This window comes from Prionailurus viverrinus, chromosome B1, assembly GCF_022837055.1.
Source record: "Prionailurus viverrinus isolate Anna chromosome B1, UM_Priviv_1.0, whole genome shotgun sequence".
NCBI classification, from domain to species: Eukaryota; Metazoa; Chordata; class Mammalia; order Carnivora; family Felidae; genus Prionailurus; species Prionailurus viverrinus.
The window spans coordinates 51,663,535-51,689,370 of record NC_062564.1 but is presented as its reverse complement, the minus strand read 5'-3'; the positions used below and the strand labels follow the sequence as shown (position 1 = coordinate 51,689,370).

General features: G+C 47.5%; 1 protein-coding gene across 1 annotated transcript; it reads left to right on the top strand.

The window, feature by feature from the left end:
• Positions 1–2,691: 2,691 nt before the first annotated feature.
• Positions 2,692–24,996, top strand: RP1L1 (RP1 like 1). The gene is made up of 6 exons (XM_047857570.1): positions 2,692–3,300; positions 9,000–9,141; positions 10,378–11,460; positions 11,587–14,940; positions 15,223–15,407; positions 24,931–24,996. Exons 1-6 carry the CDS (start codon positions 2,692–2,694, stop codon positions 24,994–24,996), a joined length of 5,439 nt encoding a protein of 1,812 aa, XP_047713526.1.
• The last annotated feature ends 840 nt before the right edge of the window (positions 24,997–25,836 follow it).

Sequence of the window (25,836 nt, the reverse complement as noted above, 5' to 3'; positions counted from 1 at the left end):
GGGTCCTTCAGCTCATTCTCCTGGGTCCTAAATTTTTTTTTCTAACATGTGCCTGTATATGTGTGCATGCACATGTGTGTGTACATCTGTGTGTGTGTGTGTTTATGTATATGCAGCATCTTGCCAGTTATTTGAGTGCAGGTACATTCAGCAGGGGATGACCAGTAAGTTCCCTCAGCTTCTTGGTCTCATGTGTGCTTGGTCTCATGCTGGGAAGGAGCCTTCATGGTGAACTGTGACTGCTGCTAGCCTGATCTTCCGTACTTAGGATCCATTTCTCTTTTTATTTCAAAAACCTAGTTGGATGTTGAGAATTCTAACTCAAAAAGATGTTATTTTCTAGAAGAATGCCAGAAGAAAGGGGCAGTCAGCCACTTGAGCATATGTTGCAATGTTAAGCTTTTGCCTGGGTCCTCAAGGAGTGACAGAAGGGTCTTTGCCTGTGCTGCAGGCCAGGTTCTGCTTGAAGGCTCCCCTTTTCACTGCAGAGTTGCTGTCTCAGAGGTTTCCAGAGAGGCTCTCTCTGCCCAGAAATAGGCTGCAAGAAGCAGAAAAGCCCTTGGAGGCAGCAGAATGCTGGGGAACGTGGCAATGCTTGGGGACGTGGTGACATTGAAGAATGCAGTGACAGCGGAGAACACTGACCTTGGGGACATGATGATGCTGGGGGACACGGTGACCCTCCTTGCCCCTCTCTCAGTCCCTTCGTAAGGGCCAAGAAGAATGTGCATTATCATAAGCGAAAATGGAAATCAAGTAGGAAGAAAAGTTAGTCCTGCAGGAAGACATGCCTGGGTAACAGCTTATGACCACTGCAGGGATGTTGGTGGGAGGCCTTAAGAAAGCAGCTTAAAGGGATTAGCTGGGAGGGAGGAGTTTGAAGAACCTAATTACAAAGTTTGTACCAGAGATGAGAGTGGATTAAAAGGCCTCTTTGTGCTCCAAGATTTTGAAAATGAGAGAAGAGTTCTTTCCCTAAGATGAATGCGGATAAATAGAGAGTAAAGGTAAGAAAGGGAAATGGGGGCACCACTGAGCCGTAAGTAGGATTAATGGCTGCAGCAGGGAAGATCATGTTTACTTGCCGTGTGCACATTTATGAGGATCCTGCTATGGTCTGAACCACGTGGAAGCAGGGAAGACTCCTCACTTGGTCATGATTCATCAAGTATCAGTTTACTGACAGGATTGAGTGTTGTTATGAGTTCTGTGAAATATGGGTGTTACTAATTGGTATGTATTTCCTGGGCCCCTGATCTGTGTCAAGCATGGGGCTTGGAGCCCTGGGCAGTACAGATTTGCCTCCCAGGCTTGGGGTACTTGGCCAGAAGGGATACAGGCCCAGAATATTGGAAATATCAGGGGGAGATATACTGAAAACGGAGGTTGCCCCGGACTAGGGATCTGGTGCAGGCTCCACAAAGGAGGTAAGCCAAGGCAGGGTGCAGAAGGATAGGGGCTGCCATGCAGGGAGAGCCTCTGAGCCAAGCAGCCTGATGGGAGTGGAGAATTCCTGCAGGAAAGAAACAGGAGCTGAGGCTCAAGGGGCAGCCAGAAGCAAACCTGAGAAGCCCTTAATTGTGGGGGTAAATGGCCCAAACTTCTTTTTCAGACACTGGGGAACCAATTGAAGGATTTGGAGCATAGGAAATGTCTAGGTAAAAACTAGGTTTTAGGACAACTTGACCGGCAGGTGCACAGAACAGAGCAGGGTGATCTGGACAGGAAGAGCCTGTGGGAGGCTTTTCCAAGGGTCCAGGGCAAGACAATGGGGGTTCCCCTGAGGTGGGAATAGAAATGAACAGTTTGACAAATGGGCTTGATCCTGTCAAAGCTAGGCTAAGCCACCAATCTTCCACATCGATGGAAGTGGGCTGGGGTATTCTCCCATAGGGTTTATTACACATCTTCCAAAGACTTTGGAGGGATGCAAGGAGGGGGACATTCTTTTTACATTAATGCAAACATTACCATATAATAAAGAAAAGACATGGTGGCATCCTCTTTGGGCTACAAGTCTCCTCGTCTACCCTCCCATCTCCGAGTGGTTTGTGACCAAGGGATTCTGCTCACCTGGTACCTAGAAGATGTGAATCCAGATTGCTGGGAATCCCTCCAGGGTTACACACAAAATCTTGCACTGAGAGAGCAGGCAAGGTACCCAAGTCTCCTGAATGCCTGTCCCATGTTCTTATGCCTGTGTTATATGGTCTTCTCTTTATTTACCCACCTCTTTAGGAGACAAGCTCTAAAGTATTAAAGGAGTTCAAGGTGGTAGAAGAGGGTAAGAGAAACAGCAAGAGGAAGGAAAGGAAGAAGAATTTATTGATGCTTACTCTATGCCAGGTGTTCTGTATGTGTAAACTCAGTTAATCATTATAGTCACTATGCAGAGTGAACATGGTTGCATCTTAGAGGTGAGATCCACCAAGATGAAGATTATGTCATTAACCTCCTGGGTATTAAGTAGGGAGTTGGGATTTGAATTCGTATCTGTCTGGTGCCAAACTTTTGGCCTTCCTTCTATTCCTGTCAAAATGGGTTAACCAGCTTCTATGTAGCCGAGTGGAACAAATTTGGGATGGCCAGGAGGCGCCTCTCTAAAAAGGAGAGAGAAATGCAAACTCTCGCAGGTTTCTCTCTGACTCTCCTCTTCCTCTAATCCCTTTCAGCTGCCTGGACCTCCACGCCATGAACAGCACCCTGAGAGATGCCCAGGCCCCGAGCCACCGGGAGTGCCTACTGCCTTCTGTGGCCCGGACTCCCTCTGTCACCCAGATCACACCAGCCAAGAAGATAACCTTCCTCAAGAGAGGGGATCCCCGGTTTGCTGGGGTTCGCTTGGCTGTTGACCAGCGCGCTTTCAAGAGCTTCGGTGCTCTGATGGATGAGCTCTCTCAGCGCATGCCTCTCTCCTTTGGGGTGCGCTCTGTCACTACGCCCCGGGGCCTGCATGGCCTCAGTGCCCTGGAACAGCTGGAAGATGGTGGCTGCTACCTCTGCTCTGATAAGAAGCCCCCCAAAACACCCAGTGGACCAGGCTGGCCACAAGGGGGAACCTCATCTGCTCAGCAGTCAAGGGAATTTGAAAGCCGGGGTGAGGCGCCAGGAACATCCTCTTCCTGCAAGGGTCCTAAGGTCCCAAGGAGGATAATGCTGATTAAGAATGGGGACCCTAGGTTCCAGAAGACAGTGGTTCTCAGTCACAGAAATACAAGGAACCTGACGGCCTTTCTCAGCAAAGCCTCAGATCTTCTGCACTTTCCTGTGAAACAGGTGTATACGACCAGTGGAGAAAAGGTAGGCTGTCTGGGTATGATATTTCCTCTAAAAAGTTCTTTGGCCCTCAGATCGAAATACTTTGATGGAATGGGGAAGTTATCCCTTAAAGTGAAGCACAGATTGCCCTGCTATTAATTAAAGGTGAATAGAAACATGCAGTCAGTTAAACAAGCAATTATTATTTATATTCTGGCTACCATTTAGTGAGCACTTAGTAAGTGCCAGACACCAGGCCTTGCACATTTTTATTATTTCCTCATCCAATCCTTCTGTTATCCAATCCCACCTATTTCGGTGAGAATTCAGTGCAAAACATGAAAACTACTCAAAGTACCTTTAGCAGAAAGCAATCTAATACAGGGCATCAGGGGATTTCCAAATCTTTGAACAATTGGAGGCATGAGCTCTGAGCTGGTCCGCAGGAAGCTACTACCCTGCTTGAAGCTACTGTGATTATTGAATTGAAGAGTACTTCTCTGCAGTGGCAGCCAAGTTTGTAAAGATGGGATCAGGAAACTGCCACAGCTGCATGTTGACATTATTGACATGCAGGAACACTGCATGGGGTGCAGGAACACTTGGGGTGCCGAGTCCAGACACTGCTGTCTGGGCTACTGTAGCCGTCTGGTACCCACACATTTGCTTTGCAACAACAACAAGAATCAAGAAGAGATAGTGTCTGTCTCACTTGCTTTCCCAGACTTGATCAAGTACGTCTAATTGACGGAGAACCCAATCTTCATACAGTCCTAACTTTAAAGAAGGCTAGTGAATGTAATTTTTGCCTTTCCAGATTTTGCAGAACATAAATGTGCACTGTAGGTGGGCGTGATGGGGGAAGGAGGTGGATTGATCTAATCCACAGTCTCCCCATAATCCACTCCTATCACTATTTAACACCTGTATATACTACTCTACCACTACTTAAATTTATAAGCAGCATCTACAGCAGCAGGTTCTCACCTAAGAATGTAGCTGTCCTTCCTACAGTCAGAACATATGCACTTCCTCCCCAACTCCGAGTCACATCAGGGTCACATTAGAACTGTACCATCCATCCTCTGGGCACAAGCCCACCTTGTAGCCTCTGTGTTAAGATTTAGCTATCAAGTCCACAACCACCAAAATACCTTGTATAAAGTGCCAGATGGAGGCAAAGGCAAAACATAGAAAATTGTTTCACACCTACCAAAGCTGTGAAGTAAACCAGGTTATCTACTGCAAGGCCATTGATGGTATTAGGTTTCCTTCTACTGTCCATTTTGTGTGTTCCCTCTGACCTCTGCCAGCACCTCAGCTTAATGTGGTTATGGATGTGGTAGAGTGACTGAACCATTTCTACAATCTAAATTATGGTGCATTTACTATTTGCTAGCATGTGCTGTATCTTTCCTGTGGACTCTGAGCCCTTGGAGGTTCTTCATGAGCTTCTGGGTTAACTTTTACCACTGAATATGACAGCTACAGAAAGCACCCAAGGAATTCCCTGAGCAATAGATGACCTTTCCCTGATCCTATTGCATTACAGCAGCCCTATTTCCCCTTGATAATCAGAATCAATCATCCCATTCAACACAGAAACCCCCTTGTTGCCTTGTGGTTCATTGTTGCAAGAATCACCATATGGCCAGGTAAGGGATCCTTTAAACTTTCAACTGCGCTGTCTCAACTTTCAACTTCACTGACCCACTGTTGTGTCTCCTGGTTGGAACATTTCCCCTTAGATCCAGGGACTTCCAAACTAGCAGAGCCTGAAGTTGTTGGGATGGGGAACAAAATATTTTCAGTTAGGTCACAGGTGTAACAGTGAGAGGAACTGCTCTCATTCTCACCTTTAATTCCCAGGCATCTGTTGCCTATGGAGAAACAGCACTATACTGTATATTGGTTGCCAGTCAAGAGCACATATCACATCCTGCAAGACAATGCCTCAACATCGTAAAGTGATACCTTTCAGCTGGTGCTCAAACTGAGCCTCCCGTAGAATGATCCACTGTTCTATAAGTTATAGCGACTTTGGGGCAATGGTATATATGTCTACACAGTGAATTAGATGTGTGTTAGTGCATTGGCTCACTTTTTTTGCTATAAAATCAGTTCTTTGGATAGAACTAATCTTCATGGATTATGGCAATGATGAGTAAGGTATTTAGTAAGTCCAAGGATGGTGATACTAGAAGGATGTTGGGAAGGAAGAAAATATATAAGCAAAATTAGTGTCTATTCCAATGAGTACACATTTCCATCATGGAGGGGGAGGGGTGGATTCAATGTCATTATCTTCACAAGAGATGGCTGGCTGAATACCTCAAGGTATGTTGCAAATTGCAAGTATTTTGGCATAAGTTTAGCATGGATCTCTGTTCTTGGCAGATTGGAGCCTCAGCAGAGTTGGCAGTCAGATCCACATGAATAAGGTAGTTTATGTTTCTAGTTCATGTTTACTTTGCCACTTTGTTTGAGCCAATTGAGCACAATTTGGGGTGGTTGGAGGAAGATAATGACTAACGTCTATTGTACAGGTCATTTGTCCACATGATTATAACCTTCTGGTGAGCATACAATGGGACACAAATGTTCTCTCTCTCTGGGCACAGATTCCTCTCCAGAGTTCCTTGTCACTAACCCTCCAGTCCTACTCCTTCCAAGTCGTTGATTCTCATATTGAACTGCTAATCACTGCCCATAAATTGCCATAGAACCTCCTTCCCTTGCTCCTTCCATGAAAAGTAGCCAATCAACAACATTGTTCCTTGTACTTTCCTTCACCACTGCCCTTAATGCCCCCCTAAGTGGGTCTGTCATGCTGCAGCGGTCAATTTTTGACTTGTGTCAGCATACCCTGTGAAACCATCTGAAAGCCAGAATCAAATATTTTCATCTTCAGTTAACTGGTCATAGGGAACTTCCCCAGGAAGTTGTAGGTGTGTGGGGAGGAGAGATGACAATGCAGCAGAAGCGCGTAAAGTGTGGTTCATGCAATTTACATATGCCTTCAGTGCAAACATCTGGAGCCTGATATAGTACATGTCACCACCACCTGATGATGGAGTGCTGCTTTGACATACCTGCTTTGTGGCTTGATGGATCATACAACAACCATTTCATTTGTATTTCAACAACTAGCAGAATCACTTTCTGCATCTGATGTTTGACTACAAGAGAAAAAGATTCTTTTACAGTAGTAGTAGAAGCACCCAGGTCCTCTGGCCATCCCAGAACTGAGAGCTTAGACCTTAAGCTTGCCATTTTCTTTAAGTCAGAGAAGTCAGCCTACTGTATAATCCTTTCAGCTCTCATTATCAAGGCAGCCAGGGATAGTCAAAATCCTGCTCTCAGTAAGCACTACATTCTACTATCAGAGGTGATCATTCAAGAATCTGTTTTATCACTTTGTGCCATAGGCCACCAGTGTCCCATTGTAACCAGATTATCACTGCCTTTAAACACAATCATGTCAGATAATCAGATAACTAATCCTAGATTCCCATTCTTGAGTGTCTATTGCATGTAACAATCTCTGATACTGCACTTTTAATCAGCTATGATTCAGTACAGGAAACAAAAACCTATGTAGGTATCGTAAGCACGAAGAAATTATACACAGAGAGTTTTGTGTTTAAAGATTGGGAAGCTGCAGGAGCATACATTTGATTTCTGGAACTAGTTCTGAGAACATCATTGACCTATCTGGGTAGATACCTCTCACACAATCAAGCAAGTGAGTTTTTTGGGGGGGCTGTCACTAGAATAATTGAGTTCAGTATCAGCTCACCACTGCTGTGGTCCAGAATCAGGCAGGTGATATACCACTACTGTCTATTGGTATCCAGAAAGCTGGTGACTAGGTACTGGAACAATGAGGGTGACTTTTGCCATCTCAGCTGCACATGCTCCTTTGTACCTTTGACTTTTATTTTCTTGTGACAACAATCAAAATCAAAAGAAAGATGGCCTCTGCTACATTGTCATTTTCCATACCTTGTACAAGTGCATCTAATTGTTGGAAACTATTTTGTGGTTAGAATTATAGCTGCAAAGGAGTCTAGGGAGCTTTGTATGCTCTGCAGTACTGGAAATTATAGCAGAAAGAGTAAAATAGAGATTGACTAATTTAGGACATGACATCTGCACAAACTCATGAGGAGGTTAATGCCATTCTTTTATTTGCATGGGTAAGAAAACTGAGGCACAGAGGCTAAGTAGTTTGCTCTTGGTTGCATGGCTGGCAAATGATACAGTCATCATTAATGATTTAAGAGTTATCATGTAAGAAAACTTTTAAATTATGGCACATTGCTATGTACTAGCATGAGCTACATGCAGAGTACACAGAGAAATAAGTCTAGGTCCCTGCTTTCAATTAGCAACAGGTTAGAGGGAAGGGTGAGAGGGAGGGGTACAAACATAAGTTAGTTAGAGAAAAAAATATTAGTGTAATTTCATATAGAATTACTACAGAACTATTAGAGTTTCTGTTAACAAAAGGATGTTGTATCTCCCTAGCACAGGCTTGGGTCATAACTCAGTTTTCAGGTCCTCAACTGGATTAACACTCTCAATAACTCTCCTTTTGTGTGTGTGGATCCTAAACCTCAACCTCTTTCCAGAATGGGAGCATCATTTAGCCCTCAATTATTTTTTTCCCCTTAGAAAAGTCTGATTTCCTAGAAACATGACTACATCTATAAATTGATAGACTTGGGTCATGTTTGTATTTTTGTGATTGACTAGAGCTCCAAATCAACCAAGAAATGTACCCAGTAGTTTGAAACAAACTTCTAATTAACTAGGTTGAAAGATCTGATGTACAGCTAATTTAATGTCATTTGTGGAGACAGGATGCAAAAGGTCTTTTTTTTTTCCATTTCCTTGTTAATGAACATACCCTTCTAATTTGAGAAAATAGAAAAGAACATATACAGCCCTTTGAAGATGAAACTAAATACCCCAACACTGCTACTTACAATATAATGTCATAAATAGTGCAACGTCTCACATACGCAGGGGCCTCAAGCCCACGTGAGATTTTTCTAAAAGCAGGGTCCTGTTTCCTGGAATGCAATATTGCTTGATAGGTACCCAGCCCAGGATGTCCTGGGGTGGGTGGGAAAGGATGACACAAGCCTCTGGGCAGGAGCCTAGAAAACCAATGGAGAAGCCTGGAAGAGAATGACTACCTGTAGAGAGAACAGCCTTGCCCTTTTCCACTCCAGAAGGGTTGAAGGTAGAAGCAATGGCCTCAAAATTATATTGGAAAGCACAGATAGGACCCAGGAGAGAACTCTGTGTGGGAAAAGAGTGAGATAGTAAATCAGATCTCCATAGGGAAGATATAGGACCTTCTGGTTGTTTTAAAAAAATACATATTCTGGAGGGTGCAAGGGCAAGCAGGGAAGTGGGCCAAAGATTTCTTGAAGTGTTTCCCACCTGAGACATCCAGAATAGTCCCTAAACCACAGGCCTCATTCGAGGTGGAGGGAGAGGGTGTAGGTAGAAAGGAAGGTCATAGTGGTAGGACCTCAGGCCCTAGCTAGTTATGGAGGTATTATGGCAAGTGGATAGGATCCTTTCCTTGAATCAGAATTCTGGGGTGAGATGTGCAAACCTCAGGAAAGGTCCAGTGTGAGGGGATTTTTCCGGTACCTATGTCTCCTCGGGAAGAAGGTGGGTTTTGCAAGCTAAGCTTCCTAAAACTCAACACTCTCCTTCTTCAGGTGGACTCTTGGAACGGTCTGCTGCACAGCCCCTCGGTGCTAGTATGTGCTGGTTATGAGTCTTTCAAACCTCTGGCAATGGAAGATTCCAGAAGATATGGGATTGAAACTTTATCTGGGCAGACTTCAAGAAATAAAACTGGTGAGTTAGTTTTGGCGTTTCCTCAATTTTTCACTGGATAGTGGTTCAGTAGGACTGGGAAGATATCCCTTCCAGATAATTTTAAAAACCTGCCTTTTGGCCCCAATTTTGGAGTATCCTAGTTTTTTTGGGTAACTCTTGCCTTTTCCTCTTTATTATCATCAACCTTAATCAGGCTGAACATTTGACCGGGGTATGGAGAAAGGAGTCTGGTATTTAAGAAAACAGGAATTAGGAGATCTTTGGTGAATAAACAAAATAATATCCATTGTGAAAATCTGTTAAGAAATGACAATAATGATTTTGGTGATCGCTGCATGCCAGGTGCTAGAGGTACAAAGACCTATTAGCCACAGACCTCCCCTTTGGAGGAACCCTCAGTCTCATTAGGTGCTTATGGAAGAGGAAAGCTTGGAAAAACCTTCCGTCCAGATGGACTCAAGTGGGGAGATCTGTTCTTTTGCTGGCTGTAGCCTCAGCCCCCACTAGTCTTTTCCTTTTGCCATGCATTAGTTCAAGAGATGAAATGAGAAAGTACTAAGGGCTTTATTCTTTCTTGGTATCCCTTCTTTCTTCTCTCAGTGGCTCCCTTTCTTTCTCTTTTCAAGGCTAGGGTGCAGGGTTGACTATCAAGACTTGCTATTGTGTGTCCAGGTCTTTCCTTGAAATCATGGATCAACCCCAAAGCTTGATGAGTGTTAGGATGATAAATCACCCTTAATAATTGAAAAGCATTTTACAGTTTCCAGTCAGACACCTGTGCAGCAGCTTATTGATTTTGCTTTCTGTGTCGGGAGTGGGCATGAGCAGGGCCAGGAATTAGCTCTGGGCACTGCTGCTCTGCCTACCAACTCTGCTATCTACCAAGAACCTACTTTGTGCTAGAACGTCTACAGAAAGTTTTACAGGCACTGCCTTGCATCATCAAAACAAACCTACTGTTACTCTTATTTTACAACTCAGTAAAGAAGCTCTGCCAAAAACTACACAGTAAGGAAGTGGCAGAGTTGAGATTGAATTCAGACTTCAATTTCATCTCACTAGGCTTTGCTGTTTCACAAACTGAAGACTGGATATTCATTCTAGAGTGGTTTCTGCCCTTACTTTGTGTTTTGGGAGGTGGTAGGGGTATTGAGGTGATGAAAGGCTCATGACCAGCCTTTATTCTCTTACTCTGAAGCTCCCCCTAGTAGCTCACTGTCTTTCCTCTTTTTTCTTATTTTTATTATGTGCCAGGAAGCTGGGGGCCAAAGGCCAAGCAGAGTGTGATCCACTCAAGGTCCAGGTCGGGCAGTCGGCCACGGCGGTTTTCCTTGCTGTCGGAGAGGTCTGGTCTCAGTGACCCCCCAGTGTCCCTGCATCACGCCCAGATGGGCCCTCCTTCTGAAAGATATCCTCAGGACACGCCCACCCAGCTTGGCCCATTGGTGGCCAGTGATGATGTTGAGAAAAAGGTCCACATGAATGAGGATGGCAGCCTGTCTGTAGAGATGAAAGTCCGTTTCCACCTACTTGGCGAGGATGCACTTCTGTGGTCCAGGAGGGTGGGGAGGGCCAGTGTCCTCACGGGAGCCAATGGAGAGGTCCCTGTTCTGGGGGAGGTGGATCCCCTCCACTGTGTGTGTGAGAGTCACCCTGGGGGCTCCTCGGAACCTGGAGCGCAAGGACTAGGGACCTGTGAGGCAGGATGTGAGAAAGCCCTTGGCCGAGGCCGGTGGAAGCCAGGGTCTAGATATGAGATATGGATGAACCCCCTGTACTCTGCCCAGGAAGAGGGGACGGCCTCTCAGAGGAGATCCAGGTTGACCCAACACTCCTATTCCAGGAGGCCCTGGAGCCAAGGGGTCACTGGAAGGAAACGAAGCAGGAAAGACAGTGTCAGCCCTGACTCCAGTGACAGACCCTCCAAAGACTCTGAGCCCAACTCCTCCTGCTGCTCTAGGTCTCTGGAGGGCAGTGTGGACAGCTGTGACCTACATGCGGCCTCTGGGGCTGCCTCCCAGAGAGAAGCAGGGAGGGAAGCTGGCAACATGTGCAGGACTAGTAAAGACCCGGGTCCACAGGGAACAGGGCAGGACAGAGAGCACCATAGATGCCTAAAGCAGCGGAGTGGAGGCACGGCAGGTGCTACTTGTGAGTCCTCAGGGAGTGCTGGGTCTCATGAGGAGTCCAGTGAAATGGGTGAGCAGCACCAGGGCTGCCTAAGCAAGACAAGTGTCATGACTACTTCCCGGCCAAAGGCCACTCAGAGGAAAGGCCCCAGTCCTCCCACGGTGAGTCCCTCATCTTTGAGGAACAAGGACTCACAGGCAGAGGAAAGTACACAGGGTTCCAGGTGCCCCCAGGCTAGGGGTAGGTCTGGGATGGGATCGCCCCTGGTTTCAGATCAATCTGGCTCTGGGGATACTGCAGAAAGCTGTTCTCTGCCTTCTGCCTGTGCCTCAGTCCCAGGCAGAAGCAAGCAGAAGGGCAGATCCAGGTCTGTGTCCTCTCCCAGCATTTCCAGCCATAGCCGAGGGGCCCGGATAGGCCACCCCAGGCAGCACCCCAACCGAAGGGACATCCACTGCCCGCTTGACTCAGCTGTTCCCAGGCAAGTGCCGGGGCCTTCTAGTGGAGGCAGGGCCTGCCCAGATAACCCAGCACCACACCTTTCTGGAAGCTCACCTAGTGCCAGGAACCAGGCTTCCTGGGACGCAGGGCCCCCCTCCTCTGCCTCTCTTTATTCCCAGGATGTACAGGGGATTAGCAGTGCTCTCATGACCCCTGTGAGCAATTCTTACTGTACTTCCAATTTCTATCCCCCGTACTCTCCCTCTGCTGAGACTGAAGGTCACTCTGAGCTCAGGGCACGGTCACCAGCTCCCTCACCTTCCAACACATCAGACCCTTTGAGCATCCAAGCTGATGGCCTGGACAAAAAGGCAGGGAATGACCTTCCCAAGCCTTCCTGGCCTTTAGTTCCACCAACTGGAAAGCCTGAGGGAGGGATGCCAGGAGCCCACCGAGACTGCTGCTGCTCACCAATCAGCACACCCCTGTTCCATGAGACCCCCAGTGATAACACTAAGACCCTACAGACCTCCCAGCCATCAGGCAGCCAGGGGCCCTCCTCTGAGGTCTCCTTGGTATGCAGCAGGTACTGTCCCACCCCCCCAAGGACATGGCCTTTTGTCAAGAAACACCCTTCAGGCAGCAGTAGCCTTGGTGCTGACTGGGGGCCAGATGGGAGAAAGCTGGAGGAGGAAAAGCTAGATGCACGGCCCCCACGGCCCCCGGGGTCTCAGTCAGGGGCCATGGGGAAAGCAGTCAAAGCCTTGAGAAAGGGCAGCTCTAGCTGTGGTCCCAGGTCTGGGAGAATGTTACAGGGGAAGGTTGCTGGTGGAGGGGAAAGCCTGGAGGAGCAAGAGGAAGATGGCAGAATGATGCTGGGTGCCCTACCCCGAGCCTCACCAGATGCTGTGGTCCGTGAATGGTTGAGCAACATCCCGGAGGAGCCCATACCCATGAAATGTGAGATGGTGGATGAGAGTACAGTTGTGGTGGGGGGTGATCCAGAAGGCCCCAAGGAGGACAATGCTGACAAACATTCCCAGGAAGGTCTAGGGGAGCCAGTTCTGGCCAGACAACTGTCCCATGAAGGGGCCACCAGTGAGAAAGCAGAATCAGATGGAGCCCTCCCAGTGACTAGTGATGCTCATTCCAAGTCAGGAGAGGGCCATCCTTGTAGCATAGTTTCAGAAGTCCCCAGGGAGACTGGACCAGGCAAAGGAATGGCTGTGGACTGTGGTGTGGGTCAGTGTGTGCTTCCTCACAAGGTCTCTGCCTCCATACAGATCATGAAGGTGCTGATGGGCTCCAAGCAGGGCCGGCCCAGCAGCCTGCCTGAGGTGTCCAGTGCAGTGGGCAGGAGGCTTAGCCACTCTGCCCGGGCCCTTATCACCTGTCTTGCTGGGCTCCACTTCTTTGATGAAGACCTTAGGTCTCCTACTGACAAAGTGAGGTTCACAGAGTCTCCTCGGTACCAGGAGCTCCTGAGCACCTTCCAGTCTCTGTGGCCAGGGTGTGGCTGTAGGCAAGGTGAGCTGGATTCTGGCCTCTGGGAGCTTGGCTGGTGCAAGGCTCTGCCAGGCCTCCGGTCCCATGTCATGACTGAGGACTTCACACCAACGTCCTCATCTGGTGTGGATGTTGGCAGTGGCTCCGGAGGCTCAGGGGAGGGCAGTGGACCCTGTGCCATGGACAGCGCCCTGGTCCCTGAGAGGATAGAGCTGCCCTTGAAAATCCCCTCCCAGAGGCCTGATTCTAGAACCTCCAAGAACCAAGAGGATCCAGAAAAGCAACAGTCCAGTGTTTCTACAGCCTCTTCAAACTCCCAAGAATGGGCTTGTGCCACCAGGAAAGACAAGGCAGAAAGAAACAGTGGGGAGCAGGTGCTGGGCAGTAACCTGGATCAAGTAGTTGAAAACGCAATGCAAGAAGAGGGGGTACAACTAGAGAAAGTTGAAGAAGAAAAAGAAATAGCAGAACTTCCAGGAGAGGGTGTCCAAGGATCTCCAGAAGAGGGAAGAGTTATGGGACAAGAATTGTCAGAGGCTGACTCTGGCGATGGGGAAGGTGCACAGGAAGATAAGAGTGTGCAGGAAGAGGAAGCAGGAGGAGACCCTGTCTCCACCACACTTTGCCCTCCAGGGACAAGAGAGAAACCACCAGAGCCCCCTAGGAGCCCCAGCAGGAGGGATCCAGATGCCAGCGAAAGTCATAGCAGCCCCAACAATGAGCCTGGCTTGGAGAAGCCACCCCAAACAACTGAGACAAGCCATGAGCAAACCCAGACCAAGTTCTTGCAGGGGCCTGGGGAGAAGAGCTCTTCTACAGCCTGCAGAGTGTCCCTGGACCCTGACATCCTCTGGGTGACCAAGTTGCTAAAGAGGATGGAGAAAGCCTTCATGGCTGACCTTGCCAGAGCCACAGCCGAGATCCGAGCCCGCTGGAGCCTGCAGAGCAATGACCTTCTGGACCAAATGGTGGCAGAGTTACAGCAGGACGTGGGCCAGCGGCTCCAGGATAGCACTGAGAAAGAACTCCACAAGATCCAGAGCCGGGCAGCAGGGAGGATTCCAGGGCCAGCGAGGGAAGCCCTCAGGTGGGAGATGTCCTTGCAGACAGAGCAGCGCAGGCGTCGTCTCCGGGACCTGCGCAACCTCTCGGCTTTCTCCGAGCAGGCTCGAAGCCAGGGGCTCCTGTCCTTCCCTGTGGAGGATGAGCCAACCCTCCATGGAGCCCTGGGGACCTGGCTGGTTGGGGAGCCTGAGGGGGAGGAGTTTTGTCCCTGTGAGGCCTGCATGAGAAAGAAAGTGATCCCTACATCCCCGAAAGACACAAAGGGGGTAACCAGTGCACCCATCAAAAAGGCCTTTGACCTGCAGCACATTCTGCAAAAGAAGAAAGGAGGGTGTGCTAATGGGGAGGCAGCAGAGACAGTCCCAGAGAAGAAAGAGATGGAGCTTCTCCAGGGGGACGCCTCAGGGATAGGGACTATTGACAATGGAGGCCTGGAGCTGGGGTTAGGCCAGGATCCTGGGACAGAGGAGGGGGGTGAGGATGAGAGCAGCCAGAGCCTTGGCAGGGATGGAGATCCCCAAGTGGGAGAGGAGGGTGAAGTTGCTCAGAATGGAGAAGAGAAAACAGATCCCGGGCAAGGCAGTGTCTTCGAGGGAGTGGGCAGGGAGGAGCAGGGCTTTGGTGAGAAGGATGAAAACACAGAGAAGGGCTCTAGAGCTGAGGGCAGTTTGGAAGGTGAAGTCTGCGGAGAAGGTGATCAAAGTCCAGAGGGACAGAATGATGGTGCTGTAACTACAGAGGGAGACAGGAACCCAGAGTCAGGGGGAGGAGATCAAGGTGAGAAAGAAGGTAGCTCACAAGTTGTCTGGGTACAGGGCCAACAAGGTGAAACTTCTGGAAACAGCAGCCCAGACCAAGAGGGGAAGCCAGCAATGCTCCCTACCCCAGATGGAGACACCCCCTGCCAAAGGTCAGGCTGGAAAGCAGGCCTTGCCGCCTCTAGCACCTTTTCTCTAGGAAATTGCTCTCAGCTCTCTCAGAAAGGCTCTGAAGAAAAGCCTTCGAATGGAGACATGAGGAGCATCGAAGATGAGTCCAAGGGAATACCCAGTCCAGAGAGAAAAGTCACAGGCATGTATCCGGAAAGCTCCACTTCTGAGCAAGAAGTGGCACCCTTGGGCCCAAGGACTCCAGAGCAGGAGGTAGGTGAGGCCTCTGGCCTAGAAGCTGAGAATGTGGTTGAAAGTCTCTCTTTCACAGAAATGAGGTCTAAAAACCTCACCAAGGACAGGACAGATGGCTTTGGCCGAGATGACTTAGATTTCTAGAGATCCAGCTGCAAGGTGGTCACAAGTCTGTTTTTATTAGTAGTTTGTCTACAAATCTGAGCGTGGCTGGGTCCCCTACAGATGCACAGAGATCATGGAGAACGATCAGGGCTTGCCAAGGACATGGTCGTACCACAGTGTCCCTGGGTTCTAAATTCTGGAGCTTCCCAAGGCCTCCCTGGCCAATCCCATGCACGTTGTGAAGAAGGCTTATCTCAGACCTGCCCTGTTACCTGAGGGCCACTGGACTCTTCCATTTTCCTGTTTGAGTCCAAGAAGATGGACCTGACTGGAAATGTTCCAGGAGCATTTTGTTTATGTGTTTGTTTTTTGCTCTCATTCTTTTGCCTATTGATCTCCAGTTATTTTTCTCCTTGGCCTCTCTTGGCATTCACCTCATTTGACTTTGAGGTGCTTTTTTCTAATCTTGAATGTATTTGGCGACTCTGCAGATGTGAATACTTGGAAAAAATGAATAAATTCAGGGTCATTGGACAAAGTTTGTTCTCAGCCCAAAAGTCCAAGTGTATTTCCTTAATTCGTATGTATATATATTCATGAATATATATATTGGTAATGGAAAAATACAGAAAATGCAAAAAGAGCAGGAAGAAAGAAAAATAGTCACCCACAGTCCCATCACTCAGAGTTGACTCATGTTAGCATTTTGATATGGCTCCTTCCCCTTTTTTTCCTAACCATTTGATAATTGAGCTCATCATTATATGCTCCTTTTTTTTTTTGACTTAACAGTATAAGAATTTCCTGTATTTATCTCAAAATCTTAATAAAACTATTTTTTCATAAAACTATTTTTAATGCCTAAATAATTTATTATGCAAATATAAAATACTTTACTTCACCATTTCCCTTCCCTAGCATGGACCATTTAGATAGGTTTCATGTTTTTTCTTAGCCTTTTCCCTCCTGAACTGTGGCTGATTTCTCTAGAATAGATTCCCAGGCATGGAATTAGCCAAAACTACCAGCATTTTTGAGGGTTTGATATCTTGCTGCCAAATTGCTTCTCTAAAGGTCTGTACTAATAAACATCACCTGGCCCACCACTCACTCATCAGTGTTTGGTATAGCCATTAAAGATGAGAACTCTTTTGCTAATTTTATGGGCAAAAAATGGTACCTGATTTTAATGTGGTACTATTTTTGATGTGTTTGATTGCTAGTGAGATTAAAGAGTTTTCTATGTTTATTAAAAAGCTATTTGCATATAAATTTTATGTGTATGCCTTTTACCCATTTTCAACTGGGATCCTAGCTTTTTTTTTTTTTTTTTGAGAAATTGATTTACTTGTGCCCTTTACAATTTTTTTTTTAACATTCTATTCATCATTTTTGAGATTTAAAAAATGCCCTTTCTTTGTATCCTTCCACAGCAAGCCTAGGACGGGGCCCTGTCTGAGCGGGGAGCTGCCTGATGAGGCAGACTTTCTTTGACTGGTTTTCATCAGTGTTCCACTCATACAGGACCATTTTGTGTATTCAGATTTACTAAAATGGAACTTCCCCCTGGTTGTTTAAATGTAAATATTAATAACAAAAATAATAAAAAATAAAAATAAGTAAAAGGGGTGCCTGGGTGGCTCAGTAGGTTGAGCATCCAACTCTTGATTTTGGCTCAGGTCATGATCTCATGGTTCATGGGATCAAGCCCTGCATCAGGCCCCGTGCTGGCAGCATGGAGTCTGTTTACGATTCTCTCTCCCTCTCTCTCAGCTCCTTCCCCACTCACTTTCTCTCTCTAAAGTAAACAATTTTTAAAAATAAGTAAAAAAATAAAAAATAAGTGAATGTTGGGTATGGGCTGTGTCCTCACACCTGTAGTCATCTATTCTGCTTCTGAGTGCTGGAGATATTCTTAATAAAATTTGATGTGTTGTAAAATTTTCTGTGAAGATGATTCTTTGAAGTTTTTACATTAGAAATATATATATATATACACACACACCTACATGCACTGGTGTCCTAGCCAGGAGCCCTCAGTGGAACAGATTGTATTGTGAGCTTAGTTTAAATACGGTGATATGCAAGGTTGTCTGGAACTTGTTGCTATTAGTTGACATGACGCATACATCATGCACCTCTTTCTGTGACTTGAGGTCCCCAGTCATCCCCTAAGAGATGTTCCAACCTTTCTGATTCCTAATCTGACCTCCCCAAATGAGAGACAGCCATCCTGGCATTCACTGACCTGGAACTTCATTGAAGTGTCATTGTCTCTAATCACCAGAATGCAATGGAAGGAGCACAGGACTTGGAGTTCTATGACCTATATAGGCTCTAGTCCCAGGGATGGCACCTCAGTTTCAACATCTGTGAAAGTAATGTTTTCCTCACTGCATTGTTAAGAAGTAAATGAGATAGCATATGAAACTTTGTTACACTCTCATGTTGGGAAAATATCAATATTTTCATTAGCATTGCTACATTTTCAGTGCCTATTATGTGTCAGTTACCATATTAGACATATGTGACCCCGTATATTCTTTCCGACATGTCTGTGAAGTAGGCAAGACCACACTGTCATCCCTTTTTCACAAATGAGGTAACCAGCGCAGAGAAGGCTTAAAACTTCTCTAAGCTCACACAGCTAGTTAGGGTAAAAGCCAAGATTTAAACACAGATGTTTCAGAGTCTAAAGTCCCTGTCTTTTTTCCATTGTATCATACTTTCTTCATTTCGATTCAGACCCTATAAATAAATAACTCAACTAAAGGTGATCAACACTTTGTTGGATGAACTTACTGCAAAATAGTTAAGACTTAGAAAAGTAAATTAGATGGGATTGATTTGCTCAACTGATTGCATTATGTCCTTAGGAATGTTGTGCGTATATATAGATATCAGGAGCTAGAGATAAACTGGTTTCATAAAGCTAAGAGTTAAACTGGAAAGTTATCTCTCCATGGGATTTTCCTTTTAGTTACAACCTCATCTGCTTTAAGCTCCCAAATATTTCTGCTCTTTACATTTAAAAAATCGCTGTTAATGGAAAACTCTGTGTTTTCTTCTGACTTGGAGATAAAGAATTCAGGGCCATCACCTAAAGTGGGGATATTTGTGTCTCTTCCTCCTTACCCCTTCTCTATAACAACCGTATTGCACAGCCTGGATCAGGCCTCTGACATTTAGCACCTTGGGAAAATGTTGGCATTCCTGTAGTCTTAGTCCAAATCCCTGATTCCAAACTTGATTCATTCATCACTCAAAGTGATGCCAAAGTCCTTATAGTCTCAGTGGTAATGCAAACATTTCCATCTAGGGATTTCTCCTTGAAGTAAGTTGGAGAGACAAGTGAGCAATAGTAAAAAGAAACCAAACTCTCCTTTCTATCCTTGTGGCTAGCTGATGGGGATCAGAGGCTCCAGCTCAAAAGACAGCCTTTCAGTGGCTGGGAGCCAAAGACCTCCATGTCCAGGTCCTTTGCCCAGAGATTCTGACTTTATCAGTCTTGGCTAGAGCTCTAGCACTGCTATGTTGTCAAGCTCTCAGATGTATACAATGTTCAGTCAGGTGGCTCATCACTGATTTAGTCCAACTTCCTTTTTCCAGGTGAGAAAACCTGAAAAAGGGAATTGCCTAAATCACACAGCAGGGTAAGTGGCCATGCTGAGACCAGATGCCATATCTCACTTCAGACTCCTCTTTCCCAGAGCTGAGAGAGGCCCTGCAGAGGAAGGTGACAAGCAGCAAGCCTACTCCCTTGTCACCCAGACCTGTGCTCATGTCACCTGCAGGCCCACCCACCCACCCACCTTCTGCTCCCCAATTCCATGCATCTGAGTCTGTACCTGAAACCCAGGCTATATGTCCAGAAGGACCCTTCTAAGGTGTTCAGGGGAGAAGTAACCTGATCTTCCTCTGCAAAACTCTCCAGGCAAGTGCAGCTTGGAAAGGGACACATCCTGAAAGATTTCCAAAGAAATCATAGACCAGGGATTCCACCTAGAGACCTTCATTAAAATGGACAATTCTACTCAGAAAACTCTGATTCAGTGTGTCTGAGGTGGGATTCAGGAATATGCATTTTAACAAACCCCTGGAAGAAACCCCACATACCCGCCTCCCACCACTCCCACTGAGTTGACTCCTATATTCTGTGGTCTGGCCATCCCATCAGAACTGGGTTTCCTCAGAGAGGCTGAGCACCTCTCCCCAGCCTTACCAGCTCCCCAGCCCCACCCCCACACTGTTTCTCTCTCATTATGTAGTCTGCCCAGGGGACAGTGTGGGTAAGTCACAGCAACCTTTGTCTGCCTCCCTCTCTGGAGAAGCAATTAGGGTGGGTAAAGAGAAATCTCCCTCTGCTGGTCATCTCACCCATCCCCAGGATCCAGAGGCACAGCTGGCAGCCCGTGGCCCCCTGATTGTCAACAGTCCTCACCTGGGGCAGACGCAGACCTGGGCAGCAAAGGTCCCCAAGTTCATGCCTTCTCACTACCCCAGGCCAAGTGACCCACATTTGTTTTGTGACTTCCACTAGAGCCACCCAGACCTGGCTTCCCAAGGTAATCAGCCTCGGGTCTCTAAACCTCTGTGCAGCAACCATTCCCAGCATTTGTGTTGAGCCCCAGCATCCAGGGGGAGAGGGTGACTGCCTCCTGATGCTCCTCCTCTGGAGGCTCCACTCTCCCATTGCTTCCACACGCTCACCCCAGAGGCACTTATAACACCCTTACCTGTGCCTTCATTCCTCGTGGGGTCTACCGAGTCCTATCCCAGAGCCTCTTGGGTTTTAAATTTTTAGATTTGGTTTGGAGGTGATCATAACCCAAGGTGTCAAGTTTGTTGATGAGAAGACTGATCAAAGCCCCCACAGGTCAGGAGCTTCACCATAGCCCCAGCTGCTATTCCTCCCCCACTTTCATCTATACCCCCCTCCCATCTCAACTCACTGTCTAGCACCTCACTCTTGACCCTGAAATCACAGCTAGTGGCCTGTTTTCCAAACAATGTAGTAATTTTTAGTCATCAACTTCCTGACTGGTAGGGCCCACTCTCCTAATGATGCCCCCCTGGCTCATGACAATGTCTCATCCTCATGGTCCCCCACTAGTCCAGCTCTGGTGCTTTCACCATGGCCTGCATGTGAACTGGAGAAGTCCACTGGACTTCTCCCCCCTTCATCTCCCTGGATGATCTCACTCACTTTTGCTGTTTCTGCTCCAACTTTTGGGCTGATGACTTCCAAATCATCAAACCCCGTATTTCGCTGGGCTTCCAGCCCCTACATTTTCCTCAGGAGCAACACATTCAGAGCAGAACTCATCTCTCTTTCTCAGATTTTTCCTTTCACCACATGCTCAGACCTGGCACCACATCCATCTATCCTAGACAATTCTCTCCCCAGCCACACCATGACACCTCTACCATCCATCCTAGACTCACATCTCCCCTACCACCCTCATGGTACTATCACCACCCATCCTAGATACATCTCTCCCCCACTGTGCCCATGGTACCACTACCATCCATCTTAGACTATCTCTCCCCCACCATGCCCATGGCACAACCATTATCCATACTAGATTTATCTCTTCTTCTATTAATCCCATCAAGTTCTCTCTCTTTATTCTATTAAAACTCCCCAGGCCTGGTTATTTAGTCCTCACCATTACTACCATTTGCCTCCGAAGAGGGTGTCCCCATTTCTCACCTTGCTCCATTCAAGTTTATCCTCACCATGGCCGCCATCCCCTATCTAACAAGGCACCATGTTGCTTCCAGTTATAACTAGGCAAGAGTCTCTCATCACCCAGAATGATGTTCCTTACTGCTCACAAATTATGCCACAGATTACAGATCAAAGGCCTTTTGGTCAACAACTTGGAAAAATCTTATGCTTTTACTAAAATAGTTTGCTAAAGCTTTGGGAGAAGGCCATTTTCTTCTTATTTGCTTTTCCCAGGATTGTGACCACAGCACATCCTAGTCTGGACTCTCCTTGCAAGGAGAGCAGCACCAGAGAAATGGCAGAGCACAGTGGTTAGTGGTATAGGCTCTAGTGGTGGACTGAGGGGCTCTCATATCACCTCCACAATCAGTCACCATTTACTTAACCTCCTTCATGTGAAAACTGAGGAAATAATAGTACTCCCCTCCTGGAGTTGTTGAGATGGTTCAGAGAGAACAAACAAAGCAATTAGCATGGTGGTGCCAACTCAACCAAAAGTTGTCAATAAAAACCTTCAGTTGTTTCACCACCATTTTGTTCTTTTTATTCAGCAGAGTCATCTATTTGGTCAAAGAAAAACAACTTAAGGCATTTTTATTTGAAGGGTAAGGGAGCTTCCCCTAAAATAGAGGCTGTCACAGTGCAGTTGGAGGAGAACCCCATGTGGGTAAAATATTATGGACACTTGACATGAGCAAGCGTCCTTTCCAGCTGGGCTGTCCAGAAAAGCACCAGAAGGACACTGACACTTGTTCTGGATCTTGAGGGATGAGCTGTAGTGTAGAGAGGTGAAGAGAAGGGCATTCCAGGTGGAGGTGATGACAGGAGAAAAGGAACAGAGAAGTCAGATATGGGTTTGAATGGTGAATAGTGAATGGTGAATGGTGAATAGTCAGGGTCTCTGGAGTCAAGCATGAGTGAACAGAGAGAGTATGGTCATGTATACAGCCCCATAGTGGAGGCGACTTGAATCCCTCAGCTGCTGGACAGCCCTGACATTTTCGCAGAGGCACTAAAGCAGTCCTTGGATTAATTGGGTCTGCTCTAGGTCTGCATTCTGGTAACTGGACTGCTGTCTTTCAGCTACGCTTGAGTCCTTGCCTTGGGAATTCAGCTCTGTCTGGGGCCCCTTTTGATGGAGGGCACATTGCTTCTGGAGGTACAACTTCCCCCTCTCCCCAAATAATCTGGGATCTCTTAGTGCACTCCTAATGTGTATCAGGAAGAGGTTTTTATGTACATTCTCACCTTTAATCCTTGCCACAACCCTACAAGGCTGTTGTATTGCCACTTTGTGGATGAAAAAATGGGTTCAGAGGTGAGTTGCCAAGGACATATGGCTGGTAGATGTGGGAGTTGTGATTTGAACTCAAATCTGAATCTCTCAAGCGTGGGCTCCCTCTTCCACACAGCCCAGCTCTGAACTCCATGCTCTGAGCATCCTCTTGCCTCACATCCCCTAGGCTGGGCTTCAAGCTCCATTATCTTTCCTTGCAGCCTCAGTATGGAGGCAGGCCAGCATGGCCACACTCTGCTGAGCTGCACCTCTGGCCACTTTGTAGTCCTGCCTTGGTCTGCTGGGCTGAATCTTCCAGGTTGTCTCATCTTGTCCCAGCTGATGGCTCCCAACCCTAGGGCTCACCCTCTTCATAGCCTCCCTGACAGCCCCATTCATCAGGCCTGTCCCTGATAAGGAACAGGGAACCTATGGTTTTCCAAAGGTGGACAGCCTTGGAAAAGCACTGAATGCTTTTGTTAGTGACAATGACTGGGGGCACTAGTGACGTTTAGGGTGCAGGGCCAGGATGCTGAACGTCTTGCAACATGTGGGCCAGTCCCTCACAAATATGGGTAGACTCACATTGACTGCCACAGGTATTATTATGGCTGCATTTTACAGTTGTGGAGACTGAAGTCCACGAGCACAGTGGCTTCATCAGAAGCATGGGGGGGTGGGCGCTAAGAGTGGATGAACATCCCTCTCTTGACTTCTGACTCTTCCCACTCTATCCCATAAAGAATGAGATCACTGCTAACATTCCAGACTGGCTTGGGAGCACCCTGCCTCAAGGCAAAGGGATGAACTGGGTGACCTTTCAATGCTCCATCAATCATAGTTGTTCCGGGAAAGGACAAACCCAGGGACAGATACTCATCCATTGGGTTCAATGGATGGAATGATGGGAAAGGTAAGACTTGAAAAGTGATTCATTTTCTTGGAAAAGGCTAAGCCCCATATCCTCTTTTGTTCTGCCCCAGCATGGTGAGCTTTTTCTTGCCCTATGGGAGACAGGTTCTGACAAGACAGCTCCAGAAAATGTTGGGGACCCAGGGGTAAAGAAAATGCTTTATAGCTCCTTTGTTTTGTGATCAAGGAGCAATTATCCTTTTTCCCCTCTTTGACCTCAGCCTTCCAAGCACACCTGAACTTCCCAAATGCATACCTGAATAAACCCGTAAAAAGTTCTGAGTTTAAAGGATAGGGGTAAGGAGCTAAAACATCTACAGGATAAAATGACTTTATTCCCTCCTGGGCTTAGGGCTCCTTTCTTTGCCCCTACTATGAAAGTAGATGGTGTCTGGTTCATCCTGGTCTTGCAGATGGAGGTTATGATTTTCTGCCAATGGGTTCATTGCAACCGGATGTCACAACAGCATCACAAAGACTCATTATGATGGAATTTTCCTGCATTACTTACACCAGCATTTTAGAGCACACTACACACCAGGATGATTGACATTTGTTAGTTCTTTCACCCAACATGTGTTGAGCAGCTGATTCATGCCAGGCCATGTGCCAGCTGCTGAGGATGCAGAGATGAAACTGGTGCGCCTGATGTGCCCCCTCCCTGCACCTGACTGTGTGGCCCCTCCCTGGGGTTTATCGATTAGCAGTGCTGCCCTCTTAACGTCTAAGTGTGGAATAACAGAGCAGTGTTTCTACTCTGTGTGGCCACTGGGGCAGCAACAGCAGAAAACCCAGATGGTAATTGAGAAAACTGGGAGGTACAACAGGAATGGCCTCAAGAGCAACTATGGCACCAAAAAGGCCAGGTTGCATGTGTTAGTTTGACTCATGGCAGTGGTGGGATAGGTACTTCTAGGCCGAAAGGACTGGAGCCAGGATGGGGTAAGTGAGCCCATGAGCTGAGACTGGGGATCAGGGGACTGGAGGATGGGGGTGACAGCAATTAGGAAGAACCAGAGGGAGTCATGTGGTATGTGTGTGGGGTGCTCTGTGGGTAGTGGGTATAGGGCAGAGAAGGAGCTGAGAGAGGAGGGGGCTCGGATGACTCCCAGGCCAGTGTGACCTGAGAGACGGCTGTTCTGGAAGAAAAAAGAGACTCATTACAATGGAGGAGGATGGGCGTGGAGATTTTGAACCTCCTCAGGCACTTTCAAAGAAATAGGATGGAGCTTTGGCCAATGGGAAGCAGTCTCTCCTCATGCTTCAAGGAGGACCAGGCTTGAGCCAGCCCATCTGGCAGCTCAAGGCTGGCCCTGGCTCAAAGACCACCCAGCCACCAGGTCCCCACACCACAGATCCAGGAAGGAGTGACTGGGAATATAAGAGAGGTGAAGGATAATGTTGTGCTGGGGAGTAGATGGTGACACGACAGAGAGAAGCCAGAATGAGCAGGACCCCTGGGTTCCTGGGGGATGGGGGCCAGGCCACCATGGGGACTGTGGTCTTCTCTATTCCAGGTGTTTCTGCCTGAGGCCATGTACTCTGACCATAAAGATGGCCTTCCTGCTGCACCTAACTTCTAGTCCTGGCTCCATACCTAACCAGAAGAATGACTCGGGACACCCATGTGCTTGGAGGGCCCAGCCATCCCTTCCTAGCTATGGGAGCCAGGATTTGTCAAGACCTCCTTGTGGTTACCTGTCACAACAGGGGAGCCAGAACAAGAAAGGATGACTGCCAGTTTTACCCAGAGACACTTGGCTTCTAGGGGCATTTAACAGTGAACTTTTGGAAAGTGCTGCTGGTTTCCTATTCTCTGTGTCACAGAAGCATGAGTCTTTCAGACCAGGAGAGCCATGCACCTACCACCTCTTGGCTCTGCATTCTATACCCGTGTGTCACTGGAGCTCATGTAGCCCAGTGGCCTGGTTTGAAAGATAAGAGCACAGAAGTCCAGAGAGGTATTGGCTTGGCCCTAGGTCACACAGCAAGTCAAAGCAGAATCAGGCCAAGAAACGGGGTTCCCTGATTTGCAGGCCTGAGTTTGCTCCACAGCCTGAACCTGAGCCTCAGAGTCAGGGCTGCCTCCTCTGCTCATGTGGGCGGAGAGGGTGGCGGGCAGGGAGGGCAGCATCCCAGCCTAATTAGAAGCTGTAGAGGAGCAGGGACATGGGGGGCCGTGCTCGCAGATTAGTGCCCCCTCCATAGATCATAGACACGCCAAGGACATAATAAATAATCTGCCCAAAGGTTTTAAAGGTAAAAATCAGCAAACCATTAATAACATCCCCAGCACCATACATCACGCTGAAATCTTCCCATTATGCCGTTCCCTGAGCCGATTCGCATTTTCTAGGCTGTTTTTTTTCCCCTCCCTTTCCAGTACATTCTGCTGCAGCTCTGAAACCCCTCCCCCACAGCCC

What these genes read in the sequence shown, in the direction of transcription:
- RP1L1 (XM_047857570.1), top strand. Translation starts at nt 2,692, where the DNA reads ATGAACAGCACCCTGAGAGATGCCCAGGCCCCGAGCCACCGGGAGTGC. An exon ending in GACTTCAAGAAATAAAACTG is followed by an intron (nt 9,142 to 10,377) that starts GTGAGTTAGTTT and finishes ATTATGTGCCAG; the next exon opens with GAAGCTGGGGGCCAAAGGCC. An exon ending in CAAGGACTCCAGAGCAGGAG is followed by an intron (nt 15,408 to 24,930) that starts GTAGGTGAGGCC and finishes TCTCTATTCCAG; the next exon opens with GTGTTTCTGCCTGAGGCCAT.